Source organism: Balaenoptera physalus, assembly GCF_965194825.1.
Source record: "Balaenoptera physalus genome assembly, chromosome: 18".
NCBI classification, from domain to species: Eukaryota; Metazoa; Chordata; class Mammalia; order Artiodactyla; family Balaenopteridae; genus Balaenoptera; species Balaenoptera physalus.
In genome coordinates, this window is record NC_138899.1 from 10,494,107 (window position 1) to 10,510,814 (window position 16,708).

General features: G+C 37.1%; 1 protein-coding gene across 3 annotated transcripts in view; it reads right to left on the reverse strand.

The window, feature by feature from the left end:
- Positions 1 to 16,708, reverse strand: part of PCCA (propionyl-CoA carboxylase subunit alpha) — a 358,193-nt gene that overhangs the window by 76,850 nt on the left and 264,635 nt on the right. For 2 of the 3 annotated variants that reach the window (XM_082434634.1, XM_082434635.1), the window contains one exon: positions 10,027 to 10,125. The exons of the other annotated variant lie outside the window; for it this stretch is intronic. In XM_082434634.1, the coding sequence (XP_082290760.1) occupies positions 10,027 to 10,125 (99 nt within the window). The remainder of the gene's footprint in view (positions 1 to 10,026; positions 10,126 to 16,708) is intronic. 3 annotated transcript variants of the gene reach the window in all.

A 16,708-nucleotide genomic window follows, 5' to 3' on the forward strand; every position in this document is an offset into this window, starting at 1 on the left:
AAATTAAAGAGTCTCTTCAAGGTTAAAATAAATTTACTTCACAGGAATACAGTCACAGGAATAATAAAAAAGTTCTATTCATCCAGCACATTCCATAGTTGGAAGGTGCTTGGATGTGTGAAGAAAAGCAGTGTTAAGAAAGCAGCGAGCTTAACACGTATGGAACAGCAAAACCTTTTGTTTTGTTTCAACACTTTAGTTACATGCTCCAGATAGGAAATCACTCCACTTTTTAAAAATAGTTCTAATTTCTGTTAAGCTTCTAAGTTAAAATTTTACAAGGTTGTCACCTAGATGAGAAATTCACCTTCTGTTTTAAAATGAATTTAATTCATCTATTTCTGATTCTAAATGATAAAAACCAAAACTGTGGCTGGCACACGGGGGTGGGGGGGGCCCTTTTTCTTCTGTAAACACTGTCTGACTCACAAAAGGTTCTGCTGGTGGGCCATCTAACTAGCCACTCACGGCCAGTAAGAACCTGAAACGGGACGAGTGCAACTGAGAAACTAAACGTATAATTTCATTTAATTTTAAACACAGACGTAGCATAATGTACTTTCCCTTTTAAACACAACTTCATTGTTTTGGTACATTCCACTTTAATCGTTCCATTACTTACGTTATTGTTGTCATATACGCGTCAGGAGTATGTTTCATTTCCGGTATCACACTAATAATTTGTGTTTCGTGTAGAAATGCTAACCTTTTGGATACAGTGGGTTAAATAAACTGGATTAGAAAAATGAATTTCACTTGTGCTTACTTTCTTAACGTGGCGACTAAGAAACTTAAAGTGCAAATATGGCTCATATTAGATTTCTATTGGACAACCTGTTTCATTCCACAACTTTTTAAATTGGTAATGTGGAAATCAGAATTTATCTTTCCACAAAAGAATGAGAAAAGATTGTTAGTTTCTCAGATTATACCATTAAGACACATTTAATAAGGGCCATTACTGAGGGACTCTACATATGCAATGAAAACAGTAGGAATGTGCTGGTATATAACCATCAATAAAAAAATAAATAAATATAAAATACTATCATTTTATTTTCCTTGAATGATAATATTTGAGGGAAAATGGTTTCATTATTAGATGAAGAAATAGATTAAAAACTTTAAAAAATTCTAAAGAAGGCCTTTTAGTATCTTCAAGAGTTTTCAAGGTTTATATCCCCAGTTCTTTATTATAAATTATTTCATTTCAAAATATATGACCTCTTCCCCCAGTCAGATAAATACATCACTAGCTCTATACTTAAAGTTATTAATAATGACTAGAATTTGTGTCCAAGAGTATGATTTTCTTGAAGAGAAAAAGACGTAAAGCAGCTCGCACATATACTAGAGTAAGAGATGGTGTGAAGTAGACTCAACTGAGCCGTGAATAATCAGTGCCACTGGGGGAAAGAGAGTGCAAACAAGGTGTGCACACACCTTGCGAAGGCGGAAATGAGGAACAGCCTGAGGTGGACCCTTTTCAATACCTACCAATACCTATCAATACGTGGTACTGTTAGCCTTCAGCAGCTCAGGTGCTCCCACAGCAAATGAAGGCAAACAGGAAAGCCACGTGCTTGACTGGAAAGAGTCGTGCTACATAAGCAAGAGACTTCTGTGGGCAGGTCCTTGGGAGCCCTCTTGTCTCTCTTTGCTCTCAAAGGAGCTGCAGTGATTCTGTAACTGTAGAGATCAACCAGCCATGTTACCTAATAGAGCATGGATTTTGCGAATGTTGGAAAATCAGGAATTAAAGAGAATTGATGAAACGGCTAGGAAGGCTATCTGATGAACATAGCTTAATTTGACCACGGCTTAGGAGAAACAAAATCTAAATCTTAAAATGAAGGTATAGATAAGGCAGATTTATTTCTGAGATTACAAAAATGCAAGATGACTATCCATTCATCCACCCACTCAGCCATTCATCCAGTTATTGAGCTTCTGCATGGGCCAGGAACTCAGCAAGACAGTGGAAATTCAAGGTCAAATAAAAACTGAAACAGGTAATTTAGATCAATTAAAAGAATTTAGTAATTTATAAATTCATTATCCAAATAATGTACATGCCAAAATACAATTTATTTTTAAAGAAATTAATGGATAATATTAAGCTCGTGAGGCTTACCAATGAAAACCGGGAAAGTGAACAGACAAATGTAATCTGATTGGATAAATAGGAAGCTAATTACTAAAACAAAGGTAATGCTTCCTCCCCAAGTAATTTCATCCTCTAATCAGATAAAGGTTTTAAGTGCTACTTTCCATGTAGTCACAGAGATTCAGCAATAAAACTAAATAGGAACTAAATACCCACATATCCTTAAGTAAGATGCTAGACCAAGCCACCTACTAGGACATGCTAAGAAACTATGAAACCAACAAGAGAATATGAAAGATGTTAAAAACTAATTAGAGGAGGTGGAATTCTTAAGCGAAGAAATCAAGGTTGAACACTTTACACCAAGTGAAAGGAATTCATGAGAATGATTTGATTTTCTATATCTCCTGGATTGTGAGGGACACCTAGGGAAGATAAGCAATGCTTTTGGTGACAGAGAGAGAAGATTTTGGTGAGGCAAGGATTTATAACTATTTCTTGTGGCCCGGATGTGGATCATGGAAAAGAGACCCAGGCTGGGTCATTATGGGAGACCCTGCCTATCAAGAGAAATAGGAATCAGGAAAAGACAGAGCAGGCATTAAGGGTTCTACAGGTGAGGAATTCTCCCAAACCCACAAAAATGTCCTAGAAGACACCAGCCAGCTTTGGACATCTGTCATTCCCCAAAAGAATGCATACCACATTATATCTGCCCTGGTCAACCTAGCTCCTCCAGCAGTGTGCCACTCATTCTTACACCACACTGCAACCCTGGAGAGACCCCAGATAGCAGGTGGGAAGTGGAAGAGGATATAAAGCAAGAAAGAAGAAAGCAACACTCTCGTCTTCCCTATAAACATTCCTCAGTCTGAGAAATTTTACCAGTTTTTACCAGGAGAGGTTTTACCAGTCTTGACATTACAATGAACTAGACTTTTAAACACACTCTCTGCCAAATAGACTATGACTTGCTTCCTACCTGGTAGCAAGTTTACAAACTGTGAGAACTGTACATGCGTTTATGCAGGGGAGGAAAGAATTGTAAGGCAATTATACTCCCCCCACCCACCCGGCAAAAAAAAAGAATAAGTTGAGAGAATGAGTTTGAAAGAACAGTTGTAAGAAAGTTGCTACTACTGGCACTAAAAAAGCTCCATTTATCAGTTTTACACAGTAAAACTGATAAAGAAATGGCAAGTATTGGGAAGTACCCTGAATGCTTTCTCAATAACTATCCAAAAATATCCTGTTCCACAATGAGATACCACTTCATATCCATTAGGTTAGCTATTACAAAGACAAGAGCAGTAGCCAGAAAATATCAAGTGTTGGTGAAAATGTGGAGAAATTAGAATCCTTGTGTGTTGCTGGTAGGAATGTAAAATGGTGCAGCTGCTGTTAAAAACAAAATGGAGGTTCTTCAAAAAATTAAACTAGAATTACTATATGACCCAGCAATTCCACTCGTGTGTATACACCCCAAAGAACTAAAAGCAGGGACTAGAAGAGGTATTTGCACACCCACATTCATAGCAACATGATTCACAACAGCCGAAAGGTAAGAACCACCCAAATGTCCATCAACAGATGAATGGATAAATAAAAGGAAAGAAATTTTGACACATGCCACAACACAGATAAATCTTAAAGATATTATACGCTAAGTGAAATAAGCCAGTCGCAAACGTATAAATACTACATGAATCCACTTACATGAGGTGCCTAGGGTAGTCAAATTCATAGGGACAGTTGCCAAGCACTGCAGGGAGGGGGGAATAGGGAGTTAGTGTTTAATGGGAACAGAGTTCCAGTTTGGGATAAGAAAAAAGTTCTAGAGATGGACAGGGGTGATGGTTTCACAACAGTGTGAATGTACTTAATGTCACTGAACTATACACCTAAAATTGGTTAAAATGGTAAATTTCAGATTTTTAAATTTATGTATATTTTACCACAATTTAAAAAATCCTGTTAAGGTTTCAAAATAGTGTTGAAGGAAGAAAAATCTAATTAAAGTGCAGCAGATTTAATCCCAGATTGGCATAGAACTCTGAATTTCTATCCTTTTTTCCTGCTTCTAGAAATTGGTAGATGATGGGTGGCTTGGTATGTAAAAGCACAGAATGCAGGGTTCACTTTCAAAACCTTGCTTTTAAGAGGATAACCACCTAACAACGACAGGGAAGGCCATAAAAACCTATTAGAAAAAAATGTTTAAATGGTCAAAGCAGAGGACCAGTGTTCGTTGGAGACAGAATTTTGAGGTCGCTATGGTACCCCACTGAACGCATAGAGAATTCAACAAATTGTGTCAAGTTTAATCAGCAACTTCTCCCAAACCCAACCCCCTCACTTCTGTACACTGCCAGCACCCCAGTTTAGGGTCCATTACCTCATGAGTGAAGTAATAGGAAATATCTTCTAAATGAACTCCTTTCCCACTTCCCCCCCCTTCAATTCCTTAACCTCTCTTTTATTATAAAGACACCCTAACCTCCCACAACAGCATTTTTTTTTTCTTGGCTCAACAGCATTTTGATGGACATTACTTTCCTCTACAAAAAAGTTTCAATGACATCTCCATTGGTGATTGAAAAGCACAGACTCCTTAACCTCCCATTCATAACTTGGCTCCTCCAATCTGCTTTCCACGCTTAGCTCACATTATTTCCCTATTTGAATGATTCCCAATCTACCTCCCATTTCATGAACATGCTTTTCTAAGGTGTATCTCAAATATCATCTGAGACCCTGGGCCTGCAAAACACACACACACACACACACACACACACACCCTCTTTAAGTGGGTAGGGATTCCCCAGAGATAAATGACAAATGAAAGTAATCAACAGACAGCTCATGAAAGCAAATATAGTGACCAGAACTTCATATTAAGGAAAAAGTCACCTTTTTGTTTACAATTAATTGAGAAACATTTCACAGAAACAATAAGCCTTTTAAAGAATTTTAGGGTTGGAAAGGTGAGAAGGTGGCAAACTAGTAAGGGAAAGAAGAGCAGGGTTGTAAGTTAGTGGCACAACTGGTTATCCATATTTTAAAAACTAAATCTGGATCTTTCTTAACTCACACCATACGCAATATTCAATCCCAGAAGGATTAAGGGTTTACATGTGAAAAAGCACAACATAAAAGTTTAAAAGAAAATAGAGCCAAGTATCTTTATGAGCTTGAGAGTAGAAGAGGATTGTTTAAACAAATACAAAATACACAAACCATAACGGAAAAGACTGAAAATTCTCATATGGAATCTCAGATTTAAAACTTCACCTGTATAACTTAAAAAGGGAAAAATACAAGCTACAAACTGGGAGAAGTTGTTTGTAACACATATAACTGACAAAGGCTCAGGACACACAATATGAAGAACATTTATGAACCAGTAAGAAAAAGACAAACAATCCAATAAAAAATTGGGCAAAAGCCATGAACAGGTATTTTGCAGAAGAGAAAACAGGACTGTCAATAAATATATTTTTAAAATGCTCCTTGTCATTACTAATCCAGGAAATATAGTATACATTAAAACCACTGAGAGAGATTATTTAAACCCACCAGTCAGGAAAAACTTAAGTCATTTGGATACTAAGGTTCATAGGACATGAAGAAAAACTGTTAAGGGCACAGATTCCTGGCTTCAAATTTTGGCTCTTCCATTTACTAGCAGAATGCCTTGGGCAAGCAATTTAGCCTCTGTAAGCCTCAGTTTCTCCAACTACAAAATGAGAAATAATACTAGCACATACTTTACTGACTTGCTGTGAGGATTAAATAAATTAATGCAAAGAAGTGCTTAGAAGAGTCAGTTCCCGGCATAGCAAGCATACAATAAAGTCAGCTCGTTGTTCATACTGCTAATGTCACCGTCTTCATCACTACTGGTAGCATGTAAATTGGTACAACCTCATACGTAAAACCATTCGGCAACACCGTTTAGGGTTAAGGGTGCATATTACCTAAACCCAGCCATTCTACTGGCATATTCCTTGAAGAAACACTTATTTCAAGAGGAAACACGTAGTAGAAAAATGTTCACAGAAGCATTGTTTGTGATAACAAAATTAATAAAACAAATGTCTACCTAGGGGAAAAAGAATAAACAAATTGTGTTATATTAACATGATTTAATAACATATAGCATGGAAATAAACTAAACTACATTCATTAACATAGACCAAACTCACAAACATAGCACTGGAGGAAAAAGCAACTTAGAGAAGCATAGAGAGTATGGTGCCATTTATATCAAGTTCAAGAACACGAGTAACTAGATAATACACTGTTTACAGTTTTACTCTATATGTAAATCTCCATAAGAAAAAGGAAGTGCTAAGTTTAAAAATCGGGATGGTGGTTACCTCCAGGGGCGGGAGGAAGGAGGATTTACTCAGCGGATGCACAGGAAAGTCAATAGCATTGGTAAGGTTTCCTTGTTTAATCTGGATGGTGGGTGAACAGACTCATTAAGTTATTCTTTACCTCTTATAAGACTAATGCATGTTACTTTGTGTATATCAACTGTTTCAATAATAAAAAGTTTAAATGTATATACAAAAATCCAAGGAAAAAAGAACAGCAGTTATTACTGTAAAATCGTTTTGAAAAACACCTGTGGTAATATCCATCCCATAGTTCTTCTCTGAATTTACCATAAACAAGGGCAAGAGAAATACAAACAAACACATTTTCATAGCTATTTGCTTGGAGGTAATGAGCTGAAACTCTTGGGCAATGCAGCCCAGGAAGTCAGCACAGAGACAAAAGGAGTTAGGAATAAACACTGAAGATCTATCCATGCTTCAGGGCACGTGCAAGAGAAATCAACAAAGATCACTGTGAGGCCACCAGTTCTTTCTGTCCTGTGGTTCTTTCAGACCCCTTCCTCATACAGTGCTCTTCATCCTGACTATTGCTAATATTTTCCAGGCAAAATGATTTCCCATTTTTCTGATACCTCCTAATTCCTCTCTTTGCCTCCAATCTCACTCTTCTTCGATCCATTCTCCACAATGGAACCAAAAAAAGCTCTTTCTAAACTCCAATTCTGTTCACACCATCACTTCCTTAGTTATAATTCTTCCATGGGTCCCGCTGGCCTAAGAATAAAGCAGAATCTATACTACGTAACTGACAAGTCTTCAAACGACTTGGCTCCTACTTAAGTCACTTTGCTCATCACTCCCAGCTTATCTTCTGATCACAAAAGGTTAAAGCAGTGGTTCTAAAACTGTGGCCCCTACAGCATCAGCACTACCTAGGAACTTAGAAATGCATGCCTAGCCCAGACCTACTAACTCAGAGTAAACTCCGCAGGTGGGTCCAACAATCTGAGTTTTAACAAATCTTCTAGTTGATTCTGAAGCGCACTAAATAAAGTCTGAGCAGCACTGGTTTACAGCACAAATGAGAGGTAAGTTAGTATCCGAAGAACTCTATGGGAAAATTGAAAAGTACTGTACAGCATAGTGGCTAGAAGCACACACCCTGGGGTCACAGTGCCAGGGTTCAAATTTCTGCTCAGCTTCTCCCTGGTTTTGTAATCACAGGGAAATTACTAAGCTTGCCTTAGCATAGTGTAGTGGCTGACAGATCCTACAGCAAGGCTGCTTGGATTTCAATCTTGGCTCTATCCCCCATTAGCTATGTGACCCTGAGCAAGTCACCTACTATCTCTGAGCCTCAGCTACCTCATTTACAAAAGTATAAATAATAGCACCTGCTTCATATAGTTGTTGTGAAGATGAAATGAGTTAATATACGTACTATGCTTAGAATTGTACCTGATACACATTAAGCACTATTTATTATTATTATAATTATTATTAATTTCACAGGGACCACATTATATATTTTGGAGATAAAGAGAGTCAACACTGAGTGCTAATGCCTACAGAAAGTAAGTAAAACTCATCTGTTCTGATGAGGAAAATTTTTCCTCATCTTTTATTAAGTAAGTGACTTTTTTATTAAGTGACTTTTTCTTTTTCTTTTTTCCCCAGTATACCATTCAACTCTCTGAGTTTACTTTTATCTGACCACGAAGCACTTAACTGGAAGCAATGACCTCCCCCAAAGAGTCCCGGGGTCTGCCCTGAGTGCCGTTTGTTTCACAATAATACTTCTTTTTTAAGCAAAGCACTTATAAGAATGAAAAGGGATTTACTGAGCATTATCCCTATGCTAGTGAAAGTATTTCTGGGGATTATTCCAAATACATACCCAGTGTTAATTTACCTAGAAACTCTACATGTAAAAGTGCTATTAAGACACCCATCTGCACAGTCATTAAGAACACTGAAAATAACATGATACAAAGATTTGGAAAGTAGAACTTTGTATCTCTCTCTCCTCACTACCAAGAGGTCCTACTATGTCCCCCAGACCAAAACACATGAATGTCAGCCACAGTACATCCAGTGCAGAGTACATTCTATTAACATAAACAAGTGTAACAAAACCATGTTTTCTGAAGACATAATAACTGGATCTCAGTGATATGAAATTATGCAGTGAAATTTTTCCAAGGGTCTCCAAGTGTTTAACCTCATACTTTGAACATGAAAGAAAATATGAGAGAGAGAAAATATACTGGAGCAAGTCACAAAACCAAAGTCAAAATAAAGGGTTCATTACTGAGAGTTCAATGCTTCTTGTGACCATAAAGGTAATATACTAAATTGAACCCTGAAAATTAGTTTAGTCATTAATATTTATTGAGATTCTGGAATCCTCTGCCCCACGGTTTCTAATAGAAGTATATATGAACCTGGTGTACAGTAATCTTTAAATGTGATTTTCTTGATTTCTCTAGGCTTAAAAAATCAGTTTCCTGTGTAAAATCAACTTAAGGGAATGTGAAAAGATTTTCATAGAAAAAAAAAGAATGAGCATTTAATGCTATGGAGAGTTTAGGATTTTTATCTGCATGTGAGAGCCACACGTTCCGTGCTGTTTTGTTTTGCTTTTCCTGGACCTCAACTATGTGGTGAGGTAAAGGAATTTTGGCAGAACCTCTTTTCATGATTTTCTACTTTCAAATGAAGGTCACTGCTTACAAAGAACATTCAATCAACTCTGGATTTCAAGACACCTCCTCAATACAACAGATTTTATATTGGGGGGAAAAGAAAGGTTAACAAATTAAGATTACTTAATTTTTAAAAGGCATCGAGGGACTTCCCTGGTGGCACAGTGGTTAAGAATCTGCCTGCCAATGCAGGGGACAGGGGTTCGAGCCCTGGTCCGGGAAGATCCCACATGCCGCGGAGCAACTAAGCCCGCGCGCCACAACTACTGAGCCTGTGCTCTAGAGCCCGCGAGCCACAACTGCTGAGCCCGTGTGCCACAACTACTGAAGCCCGCACGCCTAGAGACTGTGCTCCAGAACAAGAGAGGCCACCACAATGAGAAGCCCGCGCACAGCAACGAAGATCCAACACAGCCAAAAAATAAATAAATAAAATAATTAATTAATTGATTTTAAAAGGCATCGATGTGCGATGGCAAGTCAACCCGAACAGCTCTGCTTCTGCTGATTTAATACCACACAATTTCAATTACAGAGGAAAGAAAGGTAACAAAGTAAGTCATATTTTACAACTAAAACCCCACAACGCCAACTAAACTTCCGATATTTTTAGAAAAGCACGCAGGATGCTTTATAACAAAGTATAATACATAACCCTCCCAGACTGCCTGAAAAAGGAACACATTGATTCCTCAGAATAGGACTTAACTCAAGATCCTCTAAAATAAGAAAAAATGTTTTCAACTATAAAATGTATGAGGTGGATAAAACGTAGGTTTTCCGTACTCTGTCTGTAAGTATTAACCACACAGGCATTGGTAAGGAGTCTGGACTTGACGGAGCCGTCTAAGTACCTCACCAGAACATTTACCTGTATCATCCTCTGGGTGCCATCAACGTTGACAGACAATAAGGGTGAAGCCAGGTTCCACGTGCCGGTCACATTTAGTTTCGACTCATCAACTTCCACCTGTTGTGACACCAAATAAGACTGTTACCACGAAGAAAGACAGAAAACTGATCTCAAGTTCACTGCTGCATACAAAGCAGCAGCCATTTTAAACAGATGGCTCCCCAAACAACCTGTCATGTTTACTGCTCTCGCCATGAAAGACAGGGTCCAACGAGAGTCTTCTCAGCCATCTCTGGGGAGAGGTGAGGACCTGGGCACAGCTGCCTCTGGGTACTGAGGTTTCAAGTGATTTCCAGTAAGTAACAAGCAGCCTTCTAAGTCTAACCCTATCCGGCGTGCTACATTTACTGCAATTAGACGAGTAATGCATATAAATGCCAGTGACATTTTGCGACCCACACAACAGGGTTTGCACATAATATCCTCTCCAAGGACCGACAAAGAACTTTTTCTGTGTTAATTTTAATGAAGGACTATGCATTGTTATCTTAATTAAACAGAAGCTTTAATTAGGCAAAAGTCTTTGGCGTTGAATATCAAAAGTCTATTTGAACTTTGCAAACTTCTGTCCTATTTTTGTCCATCATAAATGACTGATTTCATCCAGTCAGCATTCATGAAGTTACCCCCAAAAGCCCATAATCTTTTAAAACAGATATTCTTAACAGAAAAATTTTATTATCCAAATAAATAAAAGTAATTGAAAGAAAAAAACCCTCAAAGCTAACTTAAAAGTACCATTTCTTACTTATTCCTTTTCATTCACTCATTTGCTAACTCTTCAATATGAGAGGTAAGCGAAAAAAACACTACTTTAAGTCTACAGTAAACAACCTAACAAAGAGAGATTTAAGTTTGCTGAAGTTTCAAAATAAACCTGTAGCACAGCCAAGATACATGATCCCTAACAATTCTTTCACTATCAATTCTCTTAAGAGATACTCACTCGCTAAAATCAAAGACACACAGACTTAACACTGTTTAGAAGAATACGTGTGTACCTATATATTTAGATGTATATGTCTGGATAGGTATTTATGTATATATACTTCCCCAAAGATATGTTATTGGCTATGTACTGAAGTATCCATCAGGACATATATCACACACTGACTTGCGTTTCTGGGTTTAGTGGCCTCTCTGTACCCACAGTACAGTCCGGTTACAGGGAAGAAAAAACAATGGCTTTGGAATCACACTGACTTGGGTCTCACTTGACATTGCTGCTTTATCAAGTGAAAGTTGTTTACTAAGTTGGAGTATTTAACCTCTCTGAGCTTCAGTTTCCAAACCATAACACAGTAAAAATAGCTATCTGAGAGGGGGGTGGTCTAAAGATTAAATAAGTTAACATATGAAAGTCTCTACCAATATGCTTGTCATGGTAGGTCCTAAATATTTTCTCTCTTCCCCTGTCTCTAGTAATTTTACTGTCTTACCTTTAAACTAGTTTTAAAAATAAGGTTAGATAATCATACTATCTCATAGATTACTTACTATTAAAATACTACATGATAAAGGTCTGAGAAGCAGAAAGGGCTATAGTTTTGATTAAAGCAGCACTGATACATTTTAAATGATCCTATTTAGCCCTTCCCCCCCCCCAAATTAAGTATCTCCTTATGCAATGAAAGATTTCCAAAAGAAGCTCTTAGCAGGTAGAGTTTTACAAGTATTAAATGCTAAAAAGATCTTCTAAAACTGAAATATTGCTTTAAAATGCTTCTAAATTTAAAAGTTTTAAAAAGCTCAATAATCAATTATAAAAGTTTTATTTGTTAAAAAAGTTAGAGGTTGTAAAGAAAGATTTTGAATGATAACCATTTAAAATTTGTAATTTGATATTAATTTCCAATCAACAGGGCTGACAATGAAACCGTAATTGCTATCTTTGGGGCACATGAAGGGGAACTGAGGAAAGAATCTAATCTACTCAAATCACGTTAGAGGAAGAACCAAGTTGTTACACCCTGAAATAAACTATTTTTATGAATGTCAAAACAAAGTGTGATATATCCATACGGTGGAATATTATTTGGCAATTTAAAAAGGATGAAATACTAACACATGCTACAACATAGATGAACCTTGAAAACATGGTAACTGCAAGAAGACAGTCACAGAGGACCACAGATTATATAGTTCCACTTATAGGAAATCCAGAATAGAAAAATCTGGAAGAGACAGAAAGCAAACCAGCAGCTGTGTTAAGCAGGAGTGGGGAGGGGAATGGACTGGGGCGGGGGAGGTTGAGGGGTGATGGCTATGGGTAATAGGCTTTCTTGTTGGACATGATGAAACTGTTCTAAAATTGACTGTGGTGATGGTCGCACAACTCTGTGAATAAACTACACTCTACTGAATTATACTCAAATGGGCAAATTACACGGTATGTGAATTATATCTCAATAAAGCTGTTAAGAAATAAGTAACAAATGAAAACATGGGGGGTGGACTTTACTTTTTCAAAAACCAGAAGCATTACTTTATGAGAAATTAAAGAAGACCTAAAAAATGGAGACATATATCATGTTCACGAATTAGAAGAGCTTTAGTGCTATTAAGATATAATTTCTCTCCCAAATTGATCCATATATTCAATGTAATTCCAATCGAAATCACAGTAGACTTTTTTTTTTCGGTAGAATTGATAAGCTGATTCTAAAATACATACAGAAAAGCAAAGGATATAGGGTAGTGAAGACAATTTTGAAAAATAAGCAAATTTGGAGAACTCATGCCACCTGATTTTAAGACTCCCCATAAAGCTACAGTAATCAAGACACTGGTGTAAGAACAGACACATTCATTAACAGAACAAACTTGAGAGTTCAGAGATCACATATAAATGCCTAGTTGATTTTCAAAAAAGGTGCCAAGACATTAAATAAAGTATAGTTCATCAACAACAATTGAACATTCATATGTAAAAAAATAAACCCTGGTCCTTACCCCATACCATTAAAAAGAAAAATCAATTCAAAACAATTAAAACTAAATACAAAGCCTAAAACTATAAAACTTTTGGAAAACATGAGAGAAAATTTTTATGACTTAGGGCCAGGCAAAGATTTCTTAGGATACAAAAAATGCAAATCTTATGAGAAAAAATAGATGAATTTAACTTCATCAAAATTACAAACTTCTGTTTGAAAGACACTTTTAAGAAAAGGAAAGTCAAGCCACAGGTGGTGAAAAAATATATGCAAAATAATGGACTTGTATCCAAAATATATAAAGAACTTATAACGCAATAACAAAACCAACTCATTTTTTTTTTTAATGGACGAAAGATTTGAATAGACACTTCATCAAAGAAGAGAGACGGATGACAAGCACATGAAATGATGCTCAAAATAATGAAATGGTCATTAGGGAAAGGCAAATTAAAGTTATAATGAAACAGTGTTCCACATCCACTAGAGTGGCTAAAATTAAACAGAGTGGTAATACTAGGAGCTGGTAAACATGTGGAGCAATTGAAACTTTCATACATTGCTGGTAGGAATGCAAAATAGTAGACCCACTTTAGAAAACCCCAGAGAATTGAAAGGATATGTACACACAAAGACCTATACATGAAAGCTCATAGAAGCTTGTTTATGATAGCAGAATATATATAGCAGAATGTTTACATCAGCCTCAAACTGGAAAAAACCCAAAAGTCCAAATGAACTGAATAATGGAAAAACAAATATGGTATATCCACACAATGATTTGTAACTAGCAATAAGCATTTCAAAAACATTATGCTAAGTGAAAGAAGGCTGACACAAAAGAACACACACTGTGTGATCCCATGTATATGACATTATATGGCAGAAATCAGACCAGTGGTTGGTAGGAGCCAAAGGTAGGAGGGTGACTGACTAGGAAGGGCCATGAGGGAAATTTTTGGGGTGATGGAAATGTCCTATATCTTGATATTGGTGGTGATTACACAACTATATATTTTGTCAAAACTCAACCAAGCCACACAATTAAAAAGAGTACATTTTATACAGATTATACCTCAATAAATCTGACTTTTAAAAAAATGAAAACAAAAGGAAAAAAACATACCTCTTCAAAAACTGAAAACAATATTTTTGAACTACCTTTGATTTATCTTCCTTTCCTGATAAATCGATTTCTCTCCCTGTATCCTCTGCTACTGGATGAGTGGGTGTGAATGTTACCTTGGCAAGAAGGACAGAACGCAAGTTCCTTCCAGACAGAAACATGAAAATTAAATTACATGAAGGAAAGACAGAAGATGGAGAGATCACAGTAGCCCCATTTCCTCTTTTTCATGGATCCTTGGGAACAGGTATGGGGTGGCAGTAGAGAGAGATGGTATTCTGACTGGTATCAAGTACCCTAAAAATATCTGGGCTAGAGGTCTACTTCTGGAACATAGTGGGAATAACAGTATAGCACTGATGGAGAAACAGGCTGGAAAGATGACCCCAGTACATCATAGTAGTAGGAATCTAAAAGTTTCTACCTGTCCTACTGAGATGACTAGAGAGAGTCTGGGTCAGGATAAAGACCACATAGAACTGGGGACTCCATGACTGAAGGCAAACAGTAACCAGGACTACGGGTAGCAGTAGCCTCTTTGATGACAAATAGGATCAACAGTCACCGGTCCAGGTCCTTGCAGCAAAGCCTTGCAAGGACACTGTGGGTCTGAGTTCTCTGTCCCACCTCCATGGTTATGAGACCAATGTGACCGCATCCCCAAAGGCCCCTCTCACATTCACCCAGAATCCACACCTTAGTGGAAGGGGGGAGGGAGGGGAAGAAACCTGAAGTACTATAGTACCTGAAACTAGTTAAACCAAAAGAGACCAAGATCCTGCTTATTAGCAAGTTTTTCTTGCCCCTCGCCCCCTACTAAAGATCATATGTGATTAAAAAAAAAAAAAAAAAAAAAACTACATTTCCTTATACACCTGGTAAGTAATGAGCCTAAATTTGCAACTTCACTATATAACTGAAGGGATAGCTCCAAATCCTAAGCTATGAAACATATCTGCAAATTTTAAATGAGGAAAGAGAACATGCTGAAAGCCATCACATGCCTTGTCAGGCCTCAAGCAATAAACAGATTTCTAAACAACAAAAACAAACAACAAGACAAAACTCCCATAGTTCTGAACAGTAGATGCAATGATTCTACTGATGCTGTCATTAGGTGAGTGGAAGCCAGATGTAAGTATAAGCCGTAGGAGAGGTAGGGAATGTCTCTTTAAACCACAGTTTAATACCATAAAAAGATGGGGGCAGACCACTGAAGAATTCTTGTTACTATGCCATACATATTGTTTACACCTAACTCTTCAGCCAAGGGGACTGAAGCAGCAGATGCAGAGTGTAAGTGGCATTTCACTGTTACGACACTGAGAACCTGACATAAAGAACCACCCTATCTTTTCAACGCCAAAACTAATGGGAAATGAAATCTAGGGCAAAGGAAATAACAGATATGGTGAGAGGGTATTAGGGTAACAAGCCTGACAAGGAAAAGCTGTAGGCTGCTCATGCTTATAACCAACCACTTACCTTACTGCAACATAAATAATAACCAGAAAACAATCAATACTGAATCTTTGCATACAATTCTCAAAAAAAAAAATTTGTAAAAAGAAAAAGGTAAATAAAGAGCATGTAACACCAGAACTCCTCAAAGAAACACAGGAAGAGTTCAGATAAATAATTCTCCAAAGTCTCAAAGACAACCATAGGAAACGTGACCCTTCTTTAAAAAAAATGAGCTCAAAGAAGAAAAACAAAGGTTCAAAGAAGAGATTGAACAACAACAGAAGGAAATGAAAATCAAGCTGGCAGAACTCAGAAAAAAATGAAGAGAAAAATAACATTATAGAGATAAAAGCCACATTAAGAAGCACTAAAAATAGAATAAATGTGACTAAAAAGAAAGAAAAGGACATACAGAAATCATATAAAACAAAGTGGGAAAGACCAACAATATAAAAACAATTTATAGAGAAGACAATAGATATGGAGGAGGGAGAAATGGGATCCAAAGTATATACAAATTCTCCTTCGAAAATGCTATAAAGAAAGAACAGGGAATTCCCGGGCGGTCCAGAGGTTAGGACTCCGTGCTTTCACTGCTGAGGGTCTGGGTTCAAGCCCTGGTTGGGAGAACTAAGAGCCCACAAGCTGTGTGGCACGGCCCAAAAAAAAAGGAAAGAAAGAAAGAAGAGTAAATGTAGATTAATTTAGGCTAAAGCTTTGCAAAATAAATAAAACCTTGAATTTATAGATCATGATGATTATGGAACTTTAAGAATAAAGAAAGAATTGTGTGGCTATTTAGGCAAAAATAAGAAATCATGCACAAGCAAGGAAAAAACTCAGGTCAGCCTAACTTATCAAGAGCAACACTGATACAGAAGACCACAGAGCAATGTGGTATAAGTACGAAAAAAAGAAAATGTTGCCCCCCAACATTCTCTTTTTATACCCAGCCAAGCTGTCCTTAACGTGTATCATATAAACATAACCTGCAGCATATAAGAACCTAGTGTCCCTTCTTTAAAAATGAGGCATCTCTATACATACTGATATGAAACCATCCCCAAGAAAATACAGAACACTATTATAAAATATGCTACCATTTATTAAGGAA